This window comes from Clinocottus analis, unplaced genomic scaffold, assembly GCF_023055335.1.
Source record: "Clinocottus analis isolate CAN_PGR_092001 unplaced genomic scaffold, fCliAna1.0.p SCAF_23, whole genome shotgun sequence".
NCBI lineage: Eukaryota > Metazoa > Chordata > Actinopteri > Perciformes > Cottidae > Clinocottus > Clinocottus analis.
Genome location: NW_027175965.1, coordinates 1,733,310 through 1,758,824, shown reverse-complemented (window position 1 = coordinate 1,758,824; position 25,515 = coordinate 1,733,310). Strand labels below are relative to the sequence as shown.

Genomic DNA, 25,515 nt, shown 5'->3' with positions numbered 1-25,515 from the left:
AGAACCCCACAGGTCCTGCAATGCATGATGGGGTCTGCTTCAGCCTGCTTTGTGTTGTGAGCAGCACTGACCTGTTACGACTGAAACCTTGCTGCTGGCAGATGGTTATGTGTTTCAGTGAATTCTTGATGACGCGGGGCAACCCCCTCCCCAAAAGACACAAATCCTCCAGAAGAGCACACAGACTTCATTTCTTGTTTGCTGTGCAGATCCACATGCAGCGGGCATCTCCTTATGATCTATTTCAGTATTAATAACATCAATTCAACACGTTGTAGTATTTTAGATAAACAAAATAACCAGGAAAAAGTTCATTATAAATCATTTAAAATGATGTAATAATGATAAACTATATATAATGTATTGTAAATAGCATTATTCTGACAGCAATAATATTAATACCATTAATACTATTATTAGTAATACTAATAACAATAATGGTTATTAATGTGAATTATAATAATAATAATAATTTTGTTAGTTTATTTGAGCCTCCTCATTTGTTCATTTGTGCGGCCTTCTCTCTCTCTCTCTCTCTCTCTCTCTCTCTCTCTCTCTCTCTCTCTCTCTCTCTCTCTCTCTCTCTCTCGGATGTCCATTTCGGCCCCTTTTGGGATGATATTTGAACGAGTCAGTGAAACAAGCGCTCCCCAGAGCCTCCAGTCTGAGTCCATCGCATACACACGGCGCAGGCGCACTGCAGGCTGTGTACCTTCCACATTCGCTTAACTGATACATTACGATTAAAACCACAACATGTGAAAAAAGCTGCAGGACAATAATACAAAACTTAAAAAGAAAAGTAGATTGTCGCTTCTAAACACACGTCGTGATGATGGATGGGGCACTCGGGTCAGGAAGGAGAATCACGGCCGAGAATCATTTGTCATTGTAAGGACGAGACAGGAGGAGGTGATGGGGTCAATGGAGAGGATGTCAACAATGCACTTTAGGAAAGAGACGGCGAGAAGCCTGTCACGCCTTATCTAAAGGACCTCCACTGGTCCGCGGGCCGCAGCCTGGACCCCCGGGGCTCCTGCGTGGTTTACAAACCTGCTGCGTTAAGAGAGTCCTAGAGGAGGAGAGGACTGCAGCGCCACGAGCATGCTGCATTCAAAGACCCGCGGTGCGGTTGAGGTACTTTTTAAAGTTCTTTAATTGCCATGCATTTCAAATACACGTCGCCTCAGGGGATCCCAGGTGTGTGTGTGTGTGTGTGTGTGTGTGTGTGTGTGTGTGTGTGTGTGTGTGTGTGTGTGTGTGTGTGTGTGAGAGAGTGTGTTTGTGTGTGTGAGTGACGAATCAGTGCAATTTTGCGTCTCAATGAGGCAGAAAGCAACAGTTTTGATTTTTAAGAAGCTTCTTTTTTTCAGCAGCACCGCTGATTTTTTTTCATGTGATGAAACAGCAACACTCTGTTATGTTGTACTTTGAGTTTGTTGAATTGGAGCATATTTATAAATATATTTAAAAAACCTGAACACATTAGAGATACGCTGGATAATTATGGTTTACGTACAACATCGGAAGAAAATCCCCGGATGTTTATTTGTTGTTTTTTGAGGTCTTACGATATTAATTTAAATCAGGAAAAAAAATGATATCCAAACCTGACAAAAAAGCACATTCAAACAGTATAAACACAATAATAGATTACACACTACTGGCGTTTAACTTTATGTGCAGACAATTCATGGCAATGTAAAACTAATACAACATAATAATAATAATAATAATAATAATATATATATATATATATATATATATATATATATATATATATATATATATATATATATATATATATATATATATATATATATATATAAAAATCATCATAATTCTATTTAGTGTGTGTGTGTGTCGGCCGTCATTCAACACAAGCGAGGTAAACAAAAATATATTAAATCGATGTCATCTGATGAATTTTATTGCGATGATTTGTTGTTTTTTTTGCGTCACTGCTGATATTTTACTTTTGGATGGATAATTAGTTTTTAAAGAAAAGGATATTTGTATTTTCACCTTTATATTCCAACACAAAGCTTGTTCAGGCTGTGACGTCATACGGGTTTCTTCATTTAAGTGAGGCTTTGTGAGCTTTTACTTTTTATTCAAATGGTGTGACCACACGTCACAGTGGGATATTTGAAAAGCTTTAATATCAACAATGGAGGAGTCTGATTTCTGGTTATTATGTTGTCCCAATTGCACTGCATGGTTTTCAAACGCATACCAGCTGAAAAAGGAAAATAAATATGCTTTTATTTTGAAGGAAACATAATATTTAGCCTCTTGTGTGAAATCAGAGTAGTTTGATATCCAGTAGGCCTAAACGACAATATTACCTCATTAACAATACCTCATCACACCACAATTTGAATTTTGTTTCCTGAGAATATGTATTTATGAAAATAAATCAAACATATGTCTTTCACATTAAACACACACGTCAAAATGTTCAAACATTAACTTCGTTTCTTTTCCCCTCCTGCAGACTTAAAGTAGAGCTTCTCATTATCCATTAAATATGACATGACATATTCTTATCTTACAAGGACTTATGGAATCAAGAGTTTAAAATTGACCGTCAGAGTCGTTTTATCCCTTTAAAATGTTTATTTAGCTGCATGACGGATTCTTTTGATTTTCTTTCATTGCTTTACATTCGCGGTTCCAAATTCGGAGCTTTTCTTTCTGTGAGAGCCAAAAGTGAACCTGATCACTCCTAATTGTTGTTGAGCAGCGCGGTGCACCTGCGAGAGGCCTCGGGCTCTCCCCCCCCCCCCCCCCCCCACCCTCCCCATCTCTCAGCGCGCTTCCAGGCGCCCTCACCAGCCCAGATGCATGCGCATGCACATCTGTTTCCAATCCAGAGTCCGCGCGGACGCAGCGCCGTGCAGGACGATCAAGGCGCGACTCCTAAACGTCCTGGAGGTGTTTGTTGGACCCGTAGAGGCCGAGGGGGTCCCGCCAGACCCGGGACCGCTCACAGAGCCCCGCGGGCCTCTGGACGAGTTCAATGTCAAACCGTTCAAAAACAGTGCCAGAGGTGGTGAGAGGTAAATAAATACTTAGAGGAACTTTAGGACAATTTGAGCTACTTGTATTTTGACTAAAGTATTTATATTTTTGATCCTTTATTGTGTGTTGTCATTTTCACTCAATTTTCTGACGGCTTGCATTGTTAACGTCGGGGATATAATATATAAATAAATATAATGTATAGCAATAATATACTGATAGGAGCCATTATGCTGCACAATACGTTTTTTTTCTGAGAGCAGCATATATATATATATATATATATATATATATATATATATATATATATATATATATATATATATATATATACACATATCTATATCTATCTATATCGATATATCTATCTATCTATCTATCTATCTATCTATATATATATATATATATATATATATATATATATATATATATATATATATTCGTAACAGCGTGGGAAAATGACTACATTTGTAATTACAGTCACGGACTTTTTATTTTATTTACGTGGTTATCTCCCCACAAGAAGATATACTCTTGATTTAAGTGTAAATCCACTGACGACAAGTGGAGGCAAACATGTAGTTTGTTTAGGAGAGAGAAAACACCTCAGGAGGTTTACATATCTCCTATCACAGCGACTATCATCAGCACCAGAGCAGCTCCGGGTCCGGGCTCTCCGCGCGTTCACTGCTGCCTCGGAATTTGCAGAAAGTCCGGAAGACAAGAGGCGTTTGAGAGTCGGCCCCGCGCGCCGGAGCCCGGTGAGAGACGCACTTCCTGCCGAATATAAGAGCGCAGTGTGCTGGCTAATAAAAAATAAATAAAAAAAACCTGGAAAGCCGGTGCGAGGGAAGAGAGCCGACAGGAGCCGACCTCTGCACAACCTGGACAACACACACACAAGCACACACGCCGACACGCACGCGCGCGCCCTCATGTTAGACATATATAAAAAGAAAAACAAACAAAAAACTAAAACAAGTCCTCTATCTTAATATGAATATGAACATCCTTCATTGCAGTTTTGTTAGCATCAGACAAACAACAGGGCAACATGTAAAGACCAGTCTTTATTATACCAAACAGCTCGTGTTCATTTACACCACTAACATACCGGTTGATTGCTACTTTCCAACATCAAATATTTATTCTTAAATGTATTTATACATTGAGCCATTTCATCCTCTTGACAGAGACGTAATCAAACATAATCAAAAGAAACAAAGACATAAATAAACCTATAACCCTCAACTCTGATCATTACATGATCATTACATGATCAGAGTGGAAATATAAAAAGGCATCAAACAAAAATCTAAATCACATGATGCAAGGAATGGACACACACACACACACACACACACACACACACACACACACACACACACACACGCACGCACACAAAATATCCCCCTAAGTAACAAAGACACAAGGACACGTCATGAAGGTAAAAATATAAGAAGTTTCTTCCTCTGTGGGAAGAACATCGGAGTGCTGAAAAGTTCCCGTCCTGGGAGGAATGGTGACTGATTCCGACTCAGGCATTTGGGTTTTTCCTCATTAGATCGATGTCTGCATCCACCATCTCCTTCACCAGCTCCTGCACGGGGGACACACGTCAACATGTAGTGACATGAAGGTACTTTGAGAACGTCGATCAATTCAATCAAATCAATCTCTTGACAAAAACACAGTTGAGACGCTGATTGGAATTTAAATGCTTCATCGTGGTTTATATTACGCTGAATCAGCATCAGCAACAATTCAATATTATTATTTATTGAGCCGAAATGTATTTGAATGATTATATATTTTATTATTGCGAAGTACCAAAAAGAAACCGTCTTTCAGTGTCAGGTCAGAATTGGGGTCCGTTAGTTTCCTGATGTCATTCAAAATGTTGCTAATCTAGATTTTATTTCGGCAATGTTCTTGTTGGCCTGCTTGTGTTTGAACTGACATTTTTATTGTTTCATAGAAAACTATGTTTTAACAAATTATACTTCAGTAACAAAAGATATCTTATTATTGTTTACTAAATTGTGTTGTCCAATCATGCATATAAGTAAATAGCAATAAGATGCAATAAAACTTAAATAGTTATTTGTCTCTGCTTTTACTGTTATTTGTTTGATTTGTAACTCAAAACCTTTGAACATAGTTAACAACGTTAGGTTCATTTTAATAATATTTTTTTTTGGTTTGAGTGGCTTTGCATCCCTTTGTCTTATTTTGAGATATATTGGAAAGATATTAAATATATTTATTAAATTCCATGCCGTCCACCTTGGAGTTTTATTAAAAACCTTTCCAATAAGAAAAAAAAAGTGATTTTAGATTCCCTCTCATATGACACACAGCATCGGACGGACGGACTGACACGAGGACTGGGAGGACAAAGCGTGTTGCTTTTCTGTTGCTGCTTGGTTAGATGGGCCTCACTAAACTACACTCACTTTGTGATCTCACGTCCTTTACCTCATCATCCCGCCACCTTCTACATATAGATACATAGAACAATACAGACGCATACACTCAGTCCCCTCTTTTTCTTATTTATTCATTTATTTTTAGCTCCGTCACAAATTATTTGAGGCCTTCGAAGATAATATTTGGTTGGACCTTCGGATCTTTTGTCCTCTCTGTGGCTCGATTACAGTATATTTCATAAAATCATTCCATGTCTGTACTCATGTGGCAAAAAATTCTCATTCATATCCTCATATTGATTTCACATCATCAGACGTGTGACACGCACCTCAAAAGTGACCTTTGGCTTCCAGGCCAACCTCTGATATGCCTTGGTGCTGTCGCCTTGCAGGTAGTCCTGTTAAAAAGAAAGAGGGGAAAGAGAGAGGGAGGGAGGGAAAGAGAGAGGGGGGAAAGAAAAACAAATCATCTGTCATGTCTGATCTGATGACTACGGGGAGGGGAATCCTGCAGCCAGCTGATGTGTCGTCCTCGCATAAAGACATCCTGCATTCAACACACGCACGCACACGCACACACACACACACACACACACACACACACACACTATCTCCCCTCTCTGGGGGAAAAGGAGGGCGGTCACAGGGCTCGCTGGCCATCAATCGCCCCTCTCGGCCCCCCCACCACCGATCTGTCCAGACGGCCCCCGCCGGTGCCAGAGGATGATGAATTGTGGGACTCTGGTGGTGTAACCCCCGGCCCAGGACCCCCCACTCACCTCCCCTCCTCCACCCCTAACTCATTTCCCCCCGTTGTGTTTTGCACCGGGTTCAAGATCCAGCGAGACCCTTCATGAGACCACCAAAGAGACCGGAAAAAAAAACTTTCCCCCTGTACGTCCGTTATGTTTGCAAAGTTTCTTTTCTCTCTCTTTCTTGTATTTCCATCTCAATTTCGGGGGAGTGATTGTTTTTTTCATCTCTCAGGCATCATCCGTATTAAATTGGTGGCCTCGAGGGGTCTAATAAAATGTGACGAATCTCCTTTTTCAATGAACTGATACTGTATATGTATGCACCGGTACTGTTCCTTAATGCTGCAGCTAATTCCAAAAGGAGTGACTACTGCGAGAAAACCTTGTGTTGAAAAGTCAACAAAGACTTCTATTTGTCTTCCTTCAAAAGATTTTCGTCTCGTAATGTGTAACTGTCGTGGCTTTGGTGCTTTCTCAAGAAACGCGTGGTGGTCTTCCTCTTTCCATCTTTATTGTTTTCCTTCTGCATAGAAGGTTGTTTTTATATAAACTATATCGCCCAAAAGTATGTGGACACCCAGGCATTTCCCTTACATGTGATAGCTGAGCATCTCATTCCCAAACCATTGACATTAATTGCTGCTATAATAGCCTCCACACTTCTGGAAAAATCTTTTTTTCTCAAGAAGCCCGGATGCAGGAATTTGCTTCAATTCAACCATGAGAGCTTTTAAGATGATTTATTTGTTATGTGCATGTGTGTACCTTGGCTGTACTTGGGAAAAGCCAAAGACACATTTCCATTGAAGAGGAAAATAAAGTTGAATCGAATGCATGTCCAAAAATAACTTTGACACACTGTTTTAGAGGGCCCCACCTGCATTTATTCTAGTAAAAATCATTAGATTCATACTATTCCAACTATTCATTTCACTGTTTATTTTACAGCCTGTCTTGTCGGCTGTAAAATCTTGTCTTTTTGAGGTATTTTTATTGTTTGTCCTAATTGCACTGATCAGGACTAGTTCTCCTAATTCCATTGTATTCTGTACAATGACAAGAAAGGCTTTCTATTCTATTCTATTTATAAACCTGACCCCGGTCCATTATTCTGTTGAAACAGGAAGAGGGTCCCCCCCCCCCCAACCCCCCCACATCGTTGCCACAAAGTGGAGCCGCATTTCGGGTGCTGTGTCATAACATTTCCATTATTTGGAACAAATATGCGGAGCCCAATCCATGAAAAACAGCCCAGAAGTACAAAGGGGTCAGGCTCGAGCCAAAAAAAGAGATTTTTTTTTTTTTAAATCTGACGTTGAACCTCTTGAAAATGTCTTTTTTGGGTGATCTTATTACAGAGGACCGCTCACAGGGGCACTGGCATAGTTCAGCCTCTCAGAGAGCAGGGACCCACATCTCAGAGGCTCCACGCCGCTGAATCACAGTCTTCTCATTACACACACACGGAGAACAAGTACAGGCTGATTCAGTCCGCGACACTGAAAACCTGCTTCAGTTCAGGGTTTTTTTTTATTTTTGACATCCCATGGTGCACATGCAGCCCCGCAGATGAAAGCCACGGGCTCTTTTCTCCCCTCCGTCTGTAACGGCAGCACAAGCAGCTCTTTCTCATGTGAGCGGCTCTGTACATTACTCACATCCCTTTTTTTGGCTCTGAAGCCATAACTGGAAACATTTTCAGACTAATTACCTGCAGCAACGAGACATAATTTATCACAGGGCTGAATGTAATTATTATGGGGCAACTTACTCCACAATTACATGAAATAATCCACTTGCTGCATAATTATGTTGATGAGGGTTTGTAATGGAGAACATTTCGACGCTGGCATAAAAGAAACATCCACTGGTCTCGACACGAACACTGATGCCGGTGTGAAGTCAAGTGTGACACGTCATACTTGTTTTGTAGAAAATAAACCCGGGTTAATATGCTCCTTGATTGCTCAATGCAAAGAGGGCGGGTCTTACTTGGTATGAGCCTGTCAAAGGCCAGTGCCGGAATAAGTAAAGGACAACAAATGCAAAAAAGTTAACGCGCCGCAGAGTAGTGTTTTGTTTAGTTTCTGTCTACTTGCGTATGCAAATCCAATGAACTGAAACAAACTCCAAACTTTGACGTAAATGCCTGGTCGAAACCTCCGGGTCTGAAGAGTGAGGCCATGCCGAAGGGCCCTGAATTTGCAGTTTGTGTAATTGCAGTCAGGCAGAGATTCCCCGAGTGGCAAAAAGGAGTCTGAATGTATAGAATTCTATGAGAAAAGGTCTCTACCGTTCACTTGATTCCTTACCTCAGTAAAATCACTACTTTTAAGTCAACAGAGGATGATGTTTATTGAGTAAATGATGCTTCCATTTAGAGAATTAAATCAAATAGACCATAAAACCATGAAGCAGAGTATGCTTTAGGTTGTGGCTTTGACTTTGTGATTCACAAAACCAAAATGGCGACGGCCAAACTGCCCTCTCGGCTTCAAAACGGCAGCCCACAAATCAATGGGATGACATCATTGTGACTACCTCCACCTGGTTGATGCCAAAAGACGACAAGACGAGTGAAAGAACACTAAGGGAGAAGACACCCAGCAGGAGAACCCTCCTTCTAACTCATGCAGTGACCTATCAGCTCCCTGCTGTGTGTATAGCCTCGGTCAAGCTGCCATCCATCTTTAATTCACTTCAACTGAAAATTCAAATTCAAAAAAGGGGTTCCTGTTTTCAGTTCAGCTCCAGCAGACTCACAGAGAACTCCAACTAGAGAATTTACGTTGTCGACCAATATACAAGGGTTGTCTTGATACATCTTGTGTTTGGAGATGTCATTATTCCAGCTGTGCGCGTCACATGGTTCTGTTCAGGAATACAATTTATTTTTTCTTTCTCAATGACTCGCCCACTGGCCCGGCTACTTCCCCGGCTGACTGTGTTCTTTGCTGTCTATAAGTCAGTGAGACCTGGAGACATGAGCTAGGCCTGAAAGTCCAATGTATAACTTTTTAAGTTTGTCAACCATAATGTTATCTATTGGAAATTCACTGCTGTATCTAGTGATCTTTCTTGATGATTTCCAGATTTTCTTTTGTACAGTTCTTGTAATACCTCTTGTGGTTAGGACCTTAAACACTGAGACGTCTGGCATACTTTGTTAATTGGACTTTGTAGAAAAACAAGTTTGTATTCATTCAACTACGATATCCCAAAAATGGAATGTTTTGTACAGAAATTCGCACCAATATTGTCAATTTTGAACCGATACAAAGCGCAAAAGAGTTGTCCCTTGTATTATCGCCATCGTAGCCATGCCTGGCCTCTGAAATCTCCATCTGAGCTTGTCAGGAGAACATCTGTTGAAATCAGACTCTTGTCTGCTAAGTCTGCCGTCTTAGCGCACGACCACACGGTTCAGTATCCGGGAAGCTAATCCGGCGCCTGGTCTTTCTCAACCAGGATTTCTGCAGGTGACAGACAATCTCACCCTCACAGATCCGTCTGCAGAGTGCGGCTCGCTGGAATAAAAGACGCCTCCAAAACTGCTAACAAGAGCGTTCTGCGGCCGAGTGAACTCACCCAAAACGCAGCATGTCGCAAATAATTCAACACAAACTACTAACAGATGTTGGGGCACAATATAATCGTCATATGGATGCGATTTTCAACCAAACCCAACCTTTTAGTATATCCTGTTTAAAGCAGCGCTCTGCCCGAGTCTGAAACTATGCAGCAGCGATAATAACAACAAGCAGAAAACCGAAGATTAGCCGTGACAAAATGTGTCCCTCGGCCTGTGAGCATTAGAAACATTTTAGAGATTATGTTTCAACGCGAGCTATACGCTCACTCACCATCTGAGACCATGTTACGGGCCGCTAAGTGAGCATCGCAGGCTCTGAGCGCTGATGTGTGTCGTATGCAAATGCTGTCCTACGCGAGCCAAAGTTGGAAAAATTGAGACCAGAGTTTTATTTGTTCTGATGTGTCTGGTGGGTTCAGAGCAGGCCGAGTGGTGGTACACATGAGTATTTGTTTTTGAAAAAGAAGGATTAAACTCGATACGACAGTATCCATTAGCTTCGGTGGTTGTTGCTGCGGAAGATCCAAAAAAAACTAGAAAAGGATTCAAGTCGCTAAATTAATTCAAGACAAAGCTTAGAAAGAGCAAAATAACCTAAAGTTTGGATCGGTTGGTTTATAGCCATACTCTCAGGTAATTAAATAACCTTTTACTATCTTGTACAGAATTGCGTACATTTTGTTTTCAATGAATACGTTCATGTTGGATCCCTTCCCAATTGGTAGAACTCACAAATTAACCAGGAGACGTTTATGGCTCTCTGAGTGGTGGCGTGCTCCAGGCGCTCAGCGGGGACACACGAGCGCTGTGTCGTGCCGCTGGCCGCCACTCCACCAACATCTGTTACTCAATGGATGCTCTAGTTGGTGATATGTTCTTGGCTTTTGAAGTCAATAATTTTCTTCTTTTCTTCTTTAGTGAACAGTACAATCTCTATTTCAGCCAAGACAAATGAATAATTGTATCCTCACATGAAATACAACAGCACTGATCATTTGTTCAAATACAATACATCTATATTGGTTTAAGGTAATTTGAAAAGGATCTCTTGTGGCCATGCAAAATGTCTCTTTTGGCACTCAGAAGAGAAGACACAAGGAGCAAAACCTTCCAACGACTGGAAAACATCTGAGTGAAGAGGACGACTATCTAACTGTGACTTATACTGGAAGTTAACCAGATTGTTTTTTATATGGTTACTGGTTTTGGAAAGCATTGACAAACAATTTCACCCTGACATGTGGCACCCGGTAAGAAGAATGCTGACATGGGTTATGTTTCCATTTAGTATGAAGTACTGGCTGATATTTAGTTTGATCAGAAGCTGGAAGGGGGGTGGAGGGTTGACCTATAAAGCGTTGCTACTGCCATAACCTTGATGATACAATCTCAAGCTCAGACATGAAAAGTGTTTTTTTCCCCCTCCAGCTCCAATGTTAAACTTCAGTGTATGCTCGGCAACCACATGGCCTATCATTCCCCATCTCTCCCTTTCTTGCCTTTTTTCCTGACACGTTCCACTCTAATAAAGACGAGAAGCCATAAAAAATAATCTTTAGAAATGTAAAAGTGAGAGACGAATAGAGTGTGATCATGGTTCATAAAGCACACAGGCAGTAAAAGGCACTCAGGGAAGGCATTTAACGCAAAGGAATTCTGGTATCACTGCAAGGCCTTTCAATAAATCACACAGCGCACCGGGGCTGACCTCCGAACACATAAGGGCACGCACACAAACATGTAGCAGCGTGTGACGCACACATACACAAACACACACACACACACACAGGCGCACACACACCTACAGCGCTTGTATGTCGGGAGAGGTAGGGGAAAATGCTAAATGTCTATAATATAATTTTTTCCCTATTGGAATCCCAACTACTTACGGGAGACACATCAAACGTTCTTGAGAAAACATCTCTTCTCTCTCTCTCTCTCTCTCTCCTTCTTTCTCTCTGAGGGGTGCATGCTGGGAGACTATGATGTGGTTTTGGAAGTCCAGTAGCGTCTCTGGTATTTGTACAGTAGTGGACATGAGGCTGCGAATACAGAGACTTCAAAGAAAATCAGATACAGCGGCAGAGAATGCTGTGAGAGTCTGGAGCCCACGGTCTCCATGTCCCCCAGCAGACCCAGATGTTCCGGCCAGACCCAGAGGTTCTGACCTCGACCTCGTTGGCTTTTTGATGGAAGAACTCAACCCTTATCCTCATCTTTTTATACTCAAGATGACAACGATGCTATTATGGGAGCGATAGGGGGACATGAAAGATCTCTTCTCTCTCCAGAACGCTAACGGCTGCCCGTCTGGAGGGACATGAGGCGGCTGCGTTCAGCCTGCGACCAGGTGTGTGTAGGCTGGTATAAGTGTGTGCAAGTGTGTGTGGGGGGGGGGGGGGGGACAAAGCTAAAAGAGAGAGCTTCATCGTTCCTAGTTGTTCAGACTCAGAGCCACAAATCTGTCACTGGTCAATTTCTAACGCACCTCCACCAGCATCGCCTCCACTTACTTGAAAGCACAAAAGGGCCCCAGTTTTAGCTGGAGGAGGAAATAAGAGACTTATGTGGTGGTGTGCATACCATTGGTTGTCTCTTTCGAAAAAAAATCAGAATTATTATAAATACAGGGCACAGCAGACCATGTACAAATGCTTTGATAATACTATGTTAATATTGGCCATAATGGCCGTGCTCATAAAGCAAATCTACAGATCAACAGTGACATTTAGTTTATATTTTTCGATTGCACTGGAAATATGTACATACATCATTGTGATGAAGCTCATTCATGTTTTTTCTCTCTTTTTATTTCCCTTTCAGTTGTTTTGGGCAACAATAGTGTCAATCTTTATTGGCACTATATGATGTTCAGGGTGAGTGAAATATGTAAAACCAGGTTGTTGTTTTTTTTACAGCTGCACCGTTCCATCAGATGGAATCATTCTACAATTAGCCTTTGGATTTATTTGGCGTTTTAAGAAATCCTGGCATCGCACTGGAATGTTAAACTCTGTTCTGTGGGTTTGATTTTGATTTGTGGTGATTGGGGTTGGAAAGGTTAACTGTTTGTGTCTCCGAGTGTGTGTTAACATACTTTGGCAACACAAATCACAGATTCCATGCTGATATTTTCATCAGGTTAATAAAGTACCACTGGAATACATTTAGATGAATTGTGAGATGCTGCGTCTTTAGAAAACCAAGAAAGTTATTAGCCACTCCCAGCCAGAGGTCAAAGGTCAGGTCCTGCGTGTATATGTGTGTGCGTGTGTGTGTGTAAGACAGAGAGAAAGAGAGAGCTGCGTGAGTTATAGCTCAGGTTTCCTTCCCTGACTCCCCATGCAGCTTGGCCTGCACACAATGTGTTGAGTGACCTCTAAAGGGTGGCCCTGTCACCCTGATGAGTATGTACACTATACCACACACCCACCCACACGCACACGCGCGCACACACACACACACACACACACACACACACACACACACACACACACACACAGGAAACAATTAGCAGAAAAGCAGGAAAGTGTGATTCTCCACAGGAAAACAGTAAACTTGTGATATTTAAAAGACAGAACCTCACATCACAAACTGCCACTTCGCCTCGCGTCCTCGCCTCCTCTGGGCTCCGCTGTGTTGATTGCTCTCCATCAGTGCTCATTAAAATTCCAGGGGGAGCCGTGTGATAAATATTTACGCGGCCGAGGACACACTCCACACACACTCCAAACACACTCGAGCGGCTGGATCTAACCGCCGATAGTGTTGAGTGCCCAGAAGGCTCTGGCATTGGGGGAGATCCGCAGCCCGTCGCGTGGTTGCATACGTGAGGCGTTTACTGTCAAGATAACGGGAGGAGGGCGTCGATTTATGGCCATTAATCAAGGTTCAGATTTCAGTTTGTGTGTGTGTCCAAGGTTAGTCTTTCAATGTGTGAAGTTTATGGAACTGAAGAGGAAAATATCTCACATTTGCACATCTGGATATAAACACATTTGCAGACACACACACACGCACGCACACACACACACACACACACACACACAGACACTAGACACACACGCCCACAGTGTAACCACAGTGGAGCTGGACTCCTCACTACTGTTCCACTAAGCTGTTGCCGACCCCCCCTTCCTCCTGTATTCTATTATTCCTGCGGACGGGAAACGGATCATAATTCCTGGAGTCAGCAGAAAGTTGCAGACTGAGAGAGCGAGAGACGGAGGGAGGGAGGAGAGAGAGGGAGGGAGAGAGGGAGGGCGGGAAGGAAGAAAAGTTAGAGGGGTGGGGGGGATTCAGGTGACTGTTCACTTACACTGAGGTCAAAATAAAACTGTGTAGTTAAGTCATTTCCAGTGAAAAGGGAAATGTGTGTTTAGTCTGTTTGTGCATTTGTATAATATAGTTTGGGTGAAGCAGAGCCTGCGTGTGTGTGTTTGTGTTTCTATCAGCCTCTGAGTGTTTCATATATCCAGAGACGTGAAAGAGAGAGAACGATAGAGAGATAGAAAAAAATGTCATCCCGTCTTATCTTAATTGTTGTGTAATCTGTCTAGTTTTTGACACCCGGCCTCCGCGTTTAGGGAGATGATGATTGTCGTCTACTCCAGGGAATGAAAATAACAACTTTCTGACCAGAATCAATGCTAAAATGGCTAAAATAAACTTTAGAAGACAGCATTTCAAAACAGGCATGTACAAATTATTATTTTAATGCCCTTTATTATTGTTACATCTTGTTATTGTTCTGCAGACACCAAATAGCACTTCATGGTTACTCAACGCGGTGCTTAAGTGTGTGCATGCTATTCATTGTTGTCCATGGTACAACTTTGAGTCTCTACTGACTGAGGTCGGCCATGGGAGTGACTTTGCTTCAGATGCCGCTTTTCAAAGACACGGCAAATATATTTTACGAGGAGTCATACTTTTGTGAACCTTGAGTCTTTGGAACACGTATCCCACTGAGACCAGTGATTCTCAGTCAGGTCCACTGGTTTGGATCACTGGGGAACACGGGACCGGTTTGACATCCTGTTTGATTGCCGAGGTTGCAGGGAGTGGAGCCTTGTAAAGCTGTGGCTTCACAAACTACAATAAACTACAAAGATATGTTAGTTTTCTCCAAAAAGTAGTAAGTCTGGAATAGCACATTTCCTCTACAGCTTCACAAACCGGTCTCTGTAATAACGTTTATGAATCCAGGATAGGGTTGCACAATAAATCTAAATCTCACAGTATGGCCTTCTGCAATTTTTTTAAATCCAGGAGGTGTAACAATTGTTAAAGGCGAAATGTGGACAAATATTGATGATACTGCATTTATCTTGCATTTCACATATTTTACTGTTCTTTTTGCACTTCTGGTCAGATGGTTAACTACATTTTGTTGTCCTAGTACTCTGCAATGAAAATAAAATTGAATCTGCACAGACGCACATACACGAGCGCGCGCACACACCTCGGCGGTGTCGGGGTTAAGCGAGGTGCTTCCACACCAAATGTGCCGTCTGCGTTTCTCAGCTCCCAACACACTATTTATTAGTCTCTCGCTCTTTTAACCTCAGCTGCTAACGTAATGTGCAACCTCCTCCCTCCTCTCTGACTCGAGTCTGCATCGCTCGCTGTGAAGAGGACTGCTTTGTTTTTATTATATATATATATATATATATATATATATATATATATATATATATATATATATATATATATATTACACATATTCACACAGTGAGGATAAAGCAGTTATGTGAAAGATGTCATCAAAGCATTACGCTATTTTATATTTTTCAGAAATTAAAAATATAGTAGGTTTGGGTTCTGATAATTGTCTCCATTTCTTTTGTTTCTACTATATTTGTTGATATCATTTTTTTTTTAAAAAAGGTCAGTGGACAAATCTAAAGGGCTATGAGACAATTTGCCTCATAACTTTGTTTTGTTTTCTATTAACATTAAACAATAGAAAAAAAGAACAAAAAAAATCAAAAATTAGCTTGATATTTCATTAAAACGAGTCGGCACGTATACCTCAAATATTGATGATAATCTAATCTACATAATCCAAACAAACAGCTGCATCGTTTACTTCAAAAACATCCTTCTGGGAAGGCCTTTTTGCAAAAAAAAAAAAAAAAAAGAGCCTTTAAGATTCCTAGAAAATGAATATTGAAAACAATGTTAAACTCACAAACAGCTTAAATGTGCATTCCTCTAATCTCCGGACTTCTTCCAAACTATTAATCTGGGGACCTTTTCTGCTCGGGAAAGTGGGTCTCTCTTTGTTTCTGCGGGGACATTGGTAGACAGTCGGGGATTTAGCATCTCATTGTTGAATAGAAATAGGGTTGAGGCAGCCGGTAGAAAGAGGGCAAACGGGAGGAAGAGGGAGGCTTGACTGGGCATGCCCATCGGGTCCTGGGTCAATGGATTTCAATCCCTGCTTACTTCCCTTCTTCCCTCTGCCGTCTCTATCCTGCCACACCAGCGTGGAGGAGGACGGGGGGGGGAGCCCGGTGTTGGTGTTTGGGGGGGAGACATATGGGGGAGGAGGGAACAGTCCTCTATAGGCTACATCTCCTACAGAACGGCGTTTCCTCTCCAAGCAGCATTCCTCGTTTTATCAGTCCCAATAATCTGCCGTTCTCATCGTGCCCAAACAGGGAGAGCCAGGACGGGAGAGAGTACGAGTGTGCCGCTCTCTTTCTCTCTCTCTCTCCCTCACACTAACTCTCTCTTTCTATGTCTGTTGGCTGGTGATAGAGTGATAAAGCCGGGAGAAAAACAGTGAGCTGTCTGTCGCGTAGAGGAAGCGGTCGCTCCGTCCCGCAGACGGAGCAATGCTCCTAAATCGCAGAAAACCTCGAAGAGGGGAGGTGAGAGAGCGGTAGCGGAATGCAGCTCAACACACTCGTGCTTTAAAGTGGTTTCACTTTACACCGCGTTATATTTAATTTCACAGGTAAATGTTGCATTTCAAACTCCACAACAATTGGAATCAGATACTTTGCAGAGAAAGATGTTTGACATTAATTATGTGAAGATTCAAACTAACTGAATATAATATGAAATAGGTGAGGCAGAACATGGAAAGTTAATGAGTCAGTTTAATGGGAAGTTACGGCAAGGTAAACTGTTTGTGGGAAACATAAATCACAGACCGGTTAAACCAGCATAATTGCCACTGTGCCACATTTCCAGTTTTATTGTGCTCATGAGGTGCCATTAGTGACGATGAGGGAGCGCTCCCTTTCTCTTTTACCATCGACGGTGGTTTAGATAATCTAACTACACTTGTTTATAACCTGTCTAATTATATGCTTGTGTTTATTGCCCAATTCACTTTCTTGTTTTCATATTTTTATTGCAGGACTTTTACTAGCTTTTACATTTTGGTGCAACTAGTTTGGAGTAAGTATAATGTACAAATATTTCCTTCGCCACAGCTGCAGCAGTAGTGAAGGGCGGGTGCACCGTACGGACAAACGAGCGAGCTCCGAGAATGATTGAGTGAGAAAAAGAAATAAATTGAGCAAGAGCCAGAGAGTGGGAGAGAGAGGGAGGAAGGAGGTGGGAGAGAGGGAGAGAGAGAGAGAGAGAGAGAGAGAGAGCGAGAGAGAGAGAGAGAGAGAGAGAGAGGAAAAGTATTGCGATGGAGCAGCCTTAGGGTTACAGGAATGTGGGGGCTCCTGAGTTCAGGAGTGTGTGTGTGTGTGTGTGTGTGTGTGTGTGTGTGTGTGTGTGTGTGTGTGCGTGCGTGTGTGTCATATGAGTGTGTGAATACTGGGGCAACTGAAGGGAGCAGCCCCAGAATTAATTACCCAATCAAGATAAGAAGCCAGGGAAAGACATTAGAGAGGTCACACTACAATTAACCTCTGAGTCTAAACCCCACACACACACACACACACACACACACACACACACACACACACACACAAAGTTGGAGGTTTACTGCAGAAAACGCGTTGAATGAAAGCCACAGTTCGATAGCACCTTCCAAGCACTTTTGCTGACCACTCAACCCGATGGTGCTTTTATTTTGAAGCATTTCCTGTATTCTGTTATTTTTGGGGAGGCATAGTGAATCTACCTGTCCGGTTCCAGAAACGCTGGCAGAGCCGGCTTGTTTACAGTGGGATATTGAGTGAGTCGGGGGCTCGAGTGGAGTGGAGTCGGATGTGGTTCACACATTCCACCAGAGACTCAGATTACACTGCAGGAAACACCGGCCCTGCAAGACACACACTGCTTGACTGTGATTTATAAACACACCGCTGTAAGGTACACACACACACACACACACACACACACACACACACACACACACACACACACACACACACACACACACACACACACACACACACACACATTAAAATCTCAGAGACTCGCTCTGAGCCAGGTCTACACCTCCATCCCTCGCTCACTTTCCTCCTTTCCTCTCCTTCCTTCCTGCCTTTCCTGTCATTCTCAAACTCTCGGCTCTCGGCTCTGCTTACGTTTTCTCCTTCATGCGCTGATCACAATGAAGACACCAGAGGGATGACGTCATCTATAGTAGACATCGTTTCACATAATTGCGAGTCGGTTTCACAAATATTACAGCGTCGTAATTAAAAAAAAAAAAAAGGTAATTTAAATTACTATAAATTCAACCCTGCCACGTTGACATGTTTTCATGAGCAACAGTTGCAGTATTCTTCTTCACCTGTATTCAAATAGAGGCTTTTATTCATTAGCAACTAACTTCCATCTGTTGTGTAAAGCAGCCTCTTCTGAAAGAGGGGTGATGGTTTAAGACCCACTTTCTGCCCATAATGTCTTCATTTAAAAAAAATTCTAGGGAGATTGCTTTCAATAGAAAATTGATTTTATTGTTTGTTGCATCACTTCACATTTCATAAATAAAACAATGATTTTTTTTCTTCTCGAAAACATGGTAGGTGCCAAGTTCCAGTATGTGCAGGAGTTATATCCTTCATCAGTAAAAAGCACGACAGTAAATCAGGAATGATTTCATGAATTCAATGCAGAACTGTATTTGCTTTGTGTGCAAATGGCAGAACGCTAGATGTCGTGCTATTGTTTTGCGATGTGAGCTTGTTTCCCTGCACAACAGCGTGACGCTAGCAGCTTTTCTTAGAAGTGCAGGGTTGGGTGGAATGATGATATACTGTGAGGCAACATAAATGTGTCAGTGGTTTGGTCTGCAATGCTTGTATTCCTTTCCCTTGTTGCACATCAATGATCAGGACTCTTTCCGGTAGTATTGCACTGGCGAGATTGTTGGAACAGCCTTAACTAGTATTTACTCGGACATTCCATTTTTAAATGGACATTTCCCAGCATCGTAACTTGCTGGGTATTGATAAATCTATTTCCTGTTAGAAGTTATTATCCATGTTGCCCGGACGAGGGGATCGTGTTATAACATTCTTATTGGGGTAGGAAACAGCAGGCTTTATGGGAAATGTAGTTCAAAAAAAAAAAAAAAAAGCTGATAGATATAACCTTCCGGAACTAAACTACATTTGGAAGAATGATTCATTTTTATTATTCATCTCATAATCCTCACATTATTCACACAGCATTCAAAACAGAAAACAGCATCACTTATAAAACATCTCAATGCGGTGAAGGCGACTGGTCCCAGTTCAGCCAAGGAGTTGAGGTCTGAATCGCGGCCCAGTCCCTCCCCCGTCTCTCCCATCTGACAGTCCAACAGGCCGTGTTCCCCGAAGTTGCTCAGGGGAGAACTCTGGGTAATCAAGGCCAGCTGGGACTAGGGGGCAAAGACGCAGGCTGAGATGGCTCACCCTTTTTCTCCCTCACCCTGTCAACAAGGCTCTCTCTCCCTCTCTCTCTCTCTCTTTCCACCTCGTCTGGCAGGTTTCTCTCGTCGGGCCCAGCGCCGAGTCAGGCTGGCTGATAGCGCAGGAATCCTGACCCGCGGTGCTCCCTCGCTATCTCTGGGCCAGCACACTACTATAAAGGTGCGCGAAGATACGCCGAGCCGTCACACCGCTGACAATAACTGCGTCGTATGCAAATGCAGGCGTCACAGGAACCACCAGACCTTCAGACCCCCTCGGATAGCCGGCAACAGCCTGAGCGCAGGAGTTCCTGCCTTAACAACAACCTACTCCACTGTGTGTCACCATCGATATCAATGCCCCTTTTATATTCGTACACCTTCATATCTAATGTGGCTCCACACTGCTGCCGTGTCTCCCTGTTTCTCTCTGGCAGCAGTACCGGGTCAGTCTGTGTGTTGGACTGCTGAGGGCCCCAGGGTGGTTCCGCTCCGACGGTAGGAGGAAACTCCTTCAGGAAATACCAAACTGCCAGACACACACACACGATCCACAATCTCTCTTTCTCCTAGAAGCAGACTAAAGCTCCTGCACGAACGGCTCGGGTTAGGAAGCCCTGCACTCTTCTTTCAGTTAGTTTCAGCACCGATCGACCGAGTCTAATGCTCTCAGCTACGGTGGTTTGCAGTCTCAACCTGTGGTGTTACGCAACCCGGGGTTGAGTCGAGGCCAGGCTTTTTTATTGCATTAATTATAGCTCAATTACACGATAAATCAAAAAGGTTTCTGCCCCCGAGAGGCCAACCTCTCCACTCAGAGTAGTAAAAGTTGATGGAGTTATGTGCTTCCTGAAGAGGTAAAAAAAGGTGGTTAATTAGCATGCAGGAACATCTTTGTACAAGATTTTACAAAAATGAACAAACGCCGCGGGCTGCAGTGACGTATTTGTCAAGCAGTTTTGCTGAACAGTTTTTTTTTGGGATAAAAATGACTTTTGTTGAATCAAGAGAAAACAACATGACGCCGGTGGAGATATTCCAGCTTCTTTTTCCAAGCTTTTAGTCTCAATTTTAAGACTGTTTTGACTGTGTGAGAAACTGCAACAGTGAAGTTAAGTTCCCTCTCCTCAAAGACAGAGTTGTAGAAGGGAAGATTTATGCATCCAAAAACATAAATCATGTCCTCCTCCCCTGGCATATTCAAATCCTAATAAATTAGGATTACGCAACATCCCTGTGTCGTTTTGCATGCTGTTGATAACAGTGACGCTCGGCTCTCTCTTTAGAACAAGTTCTCTGGCGATAAGCTGTTTCACATTTTCATATTAAAATCTTGATGGGTTAAAGCAACGAAATGTGAAGAGAGAAAATACACTATTCACGTGTACATTAAATAACGTACAGGTTGGAGAGCGTTGCAATCATTTACATAATGGCATCTTCCAAAATGTCTCAAGATGACTCATCTGGCTGACTGCAGGTGAGGTTGCTGCATTAGAATTAGGAAAAAAGACATCTAATTATAGACATTTCTTGCAACAAGTTGAGTCTTATATTTTTATCAGAATGTTATCAGGTTTTACTGCCATGTGCACAACGCTAAGCTGCCACAGCAGAGAGCCAGGTTCACCTCACAGCTCTTTTTGAAAAGCAGCAACAACAAAAAAACATGTATTTTTTAACAGTTTTCTTGCGCTTGTTTAAAGGTCAGCTAGTTTGTGGTGGCCTGATAGGCTTGGCTTTGCAAATGTTCCCAGATTACACAATGTTTTGGCGCAACGTCTAACATGACATATTTTGTAATTCAAACCGCAATTTTAAATGGTTTTTCAAATCAGATTTTTTTCTACACTCATTTCAAGTTACTGTTTGTCTTAAACGCACGTCTGCCTCTGTGTGTGTGTGTGTGTGTGTGTGTGTGTGTGTGTGTGTGTGTGTGTGTGTGTGTTTCCAAGCTGTGGCTCTGAGGCTGACCACAGGAAGTTCTAATCAGCAGCACGGCGTAGCTGCTACCTTCCTTTTCCCCCCACTGACCTCCTCCACACCCCCCTCCCTCCACAATAGAGATACTAGGATCACATTACAGACTCTCGGGGTTAAGGGTCAATCCCATTTTTCAGCTCTCTCTGTCCCTTTTTTTCCCCTTACAGATCCTTTCCCAGGGGTTAAAGCCTCCCGTCACCTAAATTCACATCAGTTCACGCGTGGCGAGGGAGTGGTATCCGTCGGAAACCTTCCGTCTTCTCTCCCACACTCACCCCCACACCCTTTTTAGTGTCCCCTTGACAGACAGCTCTATGATCTCAGGGACCACTCACACAAAGACACAGACATGGTTAAAAACATGTTTAAAACACTGCTGGCCTCTTTGTGTCATTGTGCTGGTGTGTCTCTGTTACACACCAGTTAAAGTCTGTATTTTACTGCTGCAGAGGATCGGGTTACTGGGAGGTAACGCTGAGCCCGCGATGACCTCCTGCATTGGAATCCAACCATTTTACAATAATAATGCAATGTAGCAAGATATATTTTGGGCACCCAAGGTTCCCACAAGTAAAAGGTCCCGCTCATATTCTGCACAATTAGCCCTTTTCCATTGCAGGAACATAATCTGTACCCAGAGGCTTTTAAAAAGCTGAACTTTTAAAGATCCTTCAGAGCCTTTGGTGCAAAGTTGATACTTGCATTTCTGTATTAAAAAAAAGAGGAAATTAGAAAACAGTCTTATAAAAATACAACACTACTTACCACAATTTTGTCTCTGCACTGAATATGCATATTTATATACATACAACTTCTTTTAGTTTTTACCGAATTTAAGATAAATAAGTACAAACCTAACATAAGATTAAGCTCATTTGGGGATTCTGGGTGACTTTTGGGGACTATGGCTCTGTGTTCCGAATTTACAGCTCCGATACAAACCTCGGTTTGGCTTCCTCTCCATAGCAATTGTGTCTGAGGTTTTTAGAGTAACTCTGAAAAAAAAACATGATTTCTCAGAGACCAAGCTAAAATAATGACAAATGATACATTTAACCATAAAAGCCTAAAGCGACGAGGAGAGTCCCATCTCCAAGTTAAGGATATCAACGTTGAAGTGGGAATTCACAGTGGTGAAAAATGCTCCTGTCACCAGCGGCTCCTTCCTTATGCATGTGGTCAATTCGGAGAAAAATAATACGAGTCAGAGCGGCCACTTAGTATGAGATACACATGGCTGACAGCAGAGCAGTGCTCCAAATCATAGCTTCTATACGAGAGAAAAACCGCACCCAAACCTCGCATAAGCGTGCTCTCCCTCAACACAAGTCTGCTTTTGATCGTTCCATGGCTTCCTAAGCCCTTTTAATTACAATTTGACAATCAGACCAGAGAGCAAGAGCTTAACGCCTGACAGGTGATCATTTTGTCACAAATAAAATGTCAAGTTAATAAAGCGTCATTTAATTGCACTGAATGGAGAGGGAGAGAAGGAGAGCATGGCTTCATGAGGAGCGAGTGATAGCTGGACGGCAGAGGAAGTGGCGCTCATCAGATGTGTGGGCCTGTATGGAAATGTGAGTTCAGACATAGTAGAGGGCAACGCATCATCCCTTCAAACACATTCATGGCTCAGCGGCTAAATAGATTTAAAAAACAGTCTGGGAATCGTTTCCGGGACCTATAATGTTACTGCCAGAGTTTTATATGTGCTTGTACTGTAGGTGCACTTTAATGTTTGCTTTGATGTGAATTAGTTCTGTCGCTACGTTACTGCCTGTCTATCGAGGAATCTTAGTTGCATTATGTTATTGGAAATTTTGTAATTTCAGGCTGCCATAAAAAAAAATCTCTCCAGGGACAGCAGATGAAAAGTAGCCTTTCTGGCTAATTTACTGTTGATTAGTGTGCATTGTCCCTGCAAAATGAACAAATAAACAACATAAATTGATCAGTATCAGCTGCATAAAGCCATTTTGGCTTTCATTTATCTTTACTTTTAACCATCGCACTCCGTAAAAACATAACCAAGATTTCATGCAGCCGTTAACAAAGGGTCAAAACGTTCAGCTTTTATTAAATTTCATGAAAATGTTTCTGGGCTGATCAGAGAGTGCATATCCACATGATTGAGGTGGAAATGCCCCTGAAACGCATTGTGGATGGATTGTGATCCGATTGGCTAAACCGTGTCCGAAAGTGGTCAGGGACCCATTTTGACCACAACTGTAAATGCAATTATGTTTCCAATCCTCATACAACAACAAGGTGAGTGGAAATATGCAATCCAGCACAAATAAGAAGAGAGGGACGTCAATGTAATCAGGTTAACTACTATTTAGGCATTTTAATGCATGATGTAAGCAAGATCAACGAGTCTCTGCCGATTGATGCACACACATCGGATGAGTGTTTATGGGATACCATACAAGTACAAAGGAAAACAGCCTTGCAGATGTCTGCAAACCACACCAGTGCAAGTTCACTGGTGGTTCTACTTCAGTCTTGTGAGCTACTGAACAATCAAGCAGGACAAATAAAGATGGAACATTAAAGAGTTGAATTGAATGATGAAAGAAAAGACAGTGCATGTCCTGTGGCTTGCGAGGTGAGAGGAACTCATCTGGGTTATTAATACTAAAGTCTGATCGGTCACATTTCCCTGGCTGTGGATTTAAAACTTGAAACCTAAAAATGTCATTCATGTGAGGAAGCGAGGACGTCGACAATCTGTTCAAACCCTCCCGTCACAGATTCAGATTAACGTTCCTCTCCGTCTCCAGCCATCATATGATTGGATTGAAAAATATAAACATCATATTGAAGCTCAATACTATCATGTATTCAATATTGAAGGACAAAGGGGAAAACATTTGCAATCTAAATTATGTATTTTCAATCTTCAAGTTTTGGGTTGTGATTCATTAAAAAAAAAAAACTCAAATATTTATGGAAACTGGTTAAAAACGCTGGAATGAATTTAAATTCGCGACCATTTTCTAAAACCTTGCCTTTTAATCGTTTTCCGTCCGGAGCAGAAGAGCACCTGGCTGCCAGCGATCTTTCCAGACAGCAGAATTCCAGGTGAAGGAACACCGAATGGCTTTACTGGGAACAGTCTTGGAAAATGATACCCAATTCCTCCCTATTATACGGAAACCTTTAAAAATAATGCTAATATTTCATGCTCCCTTTGTGTGAAAGTACCGTGGAGCTCTGCCAAACATCCAAACGCTGCACTGATGGCCGTTTCGTGTGTCAAGTACCATAAATTTAGCTGGTGGAGCTCCACAAAGCTTGTTCAACGGATAAATCTTCCTGCTCATAAAAGCCATTTGCTCCTTTATGTCTGTCTGGTGTTCAAACATTCACCTCAATCCATCAACGCTGCAAACTGTCAGAACACTAAGGCCTCTCCTTACCTCACATTTCCCCTTATCACTGGCTTCTACCAACAGGAATCTGAGGAATCCTGGAGCTCAGTCTGCTCGCCCACACTCAATACGACACGGTGAACCATGCGCATGCACACGCAGACACACACGCACACACACAAAAGTGCTCCTTTTAGAACACAGACTAATTCCTGACACATAAATCGCACAAATTGATCACAGATGCTGGTGCTAACTACTTCGGCTGAGACGCAAGACTGGGATAAAACACCATAATGGACAATGACGTGTGAATCTGAGCTTTGGGACGATGTTTCACGTGGTTGTAAAGTCACAGAGGCCGTCTGCCGCCTCTTCTTGTTTTAAGACCTATAGCATTGTATAGGAACTCCGCCCAGTGAAATGGGCTGACTTTGCTGCATCAGCAGCTTTCATCCAAAAGGGCTGCGGTTCAGTGAGAGGTCCCGCTGCCTCGGCCCTGGGATGAAGCACCTTCAGAGAGCCAGCAGTCCCAGCCGGC

At 42.4% G+C, this 25,515-nt stretch overlaps 1 protein-coding gene across 1 annotated transcript in view; it reads right to left on the bottom strand.

Annotated features, from left to right (window-relative positions):
* Positions 1-4,091: 4,091 nt before the first annotated feature.
* Positions 4,092-25,515, bottom strand: part of gmds (GDP-mannose 4,6-dehydratase) — a 134,447-nt gene continuing 113,023 nt past the window's right edge. The window contains exons 10-11 of the mRNA XM_068589832.1: positions 5,783-5,851; positions 4,092-4,624 (exon numbers count right to left, since the gene is read on the bottom strand). Of these exons, the coding sequence (XP_068445933.1) occupies positions 4,562-4,624; positions 5,783-5,851 (132 nt within the window). The 3' untranslated portion in view covers positions 4,092-4,561. The remainder of the gene's footprint in view (positions 4,625-5,782; positions 5,852-25,515) is intronic.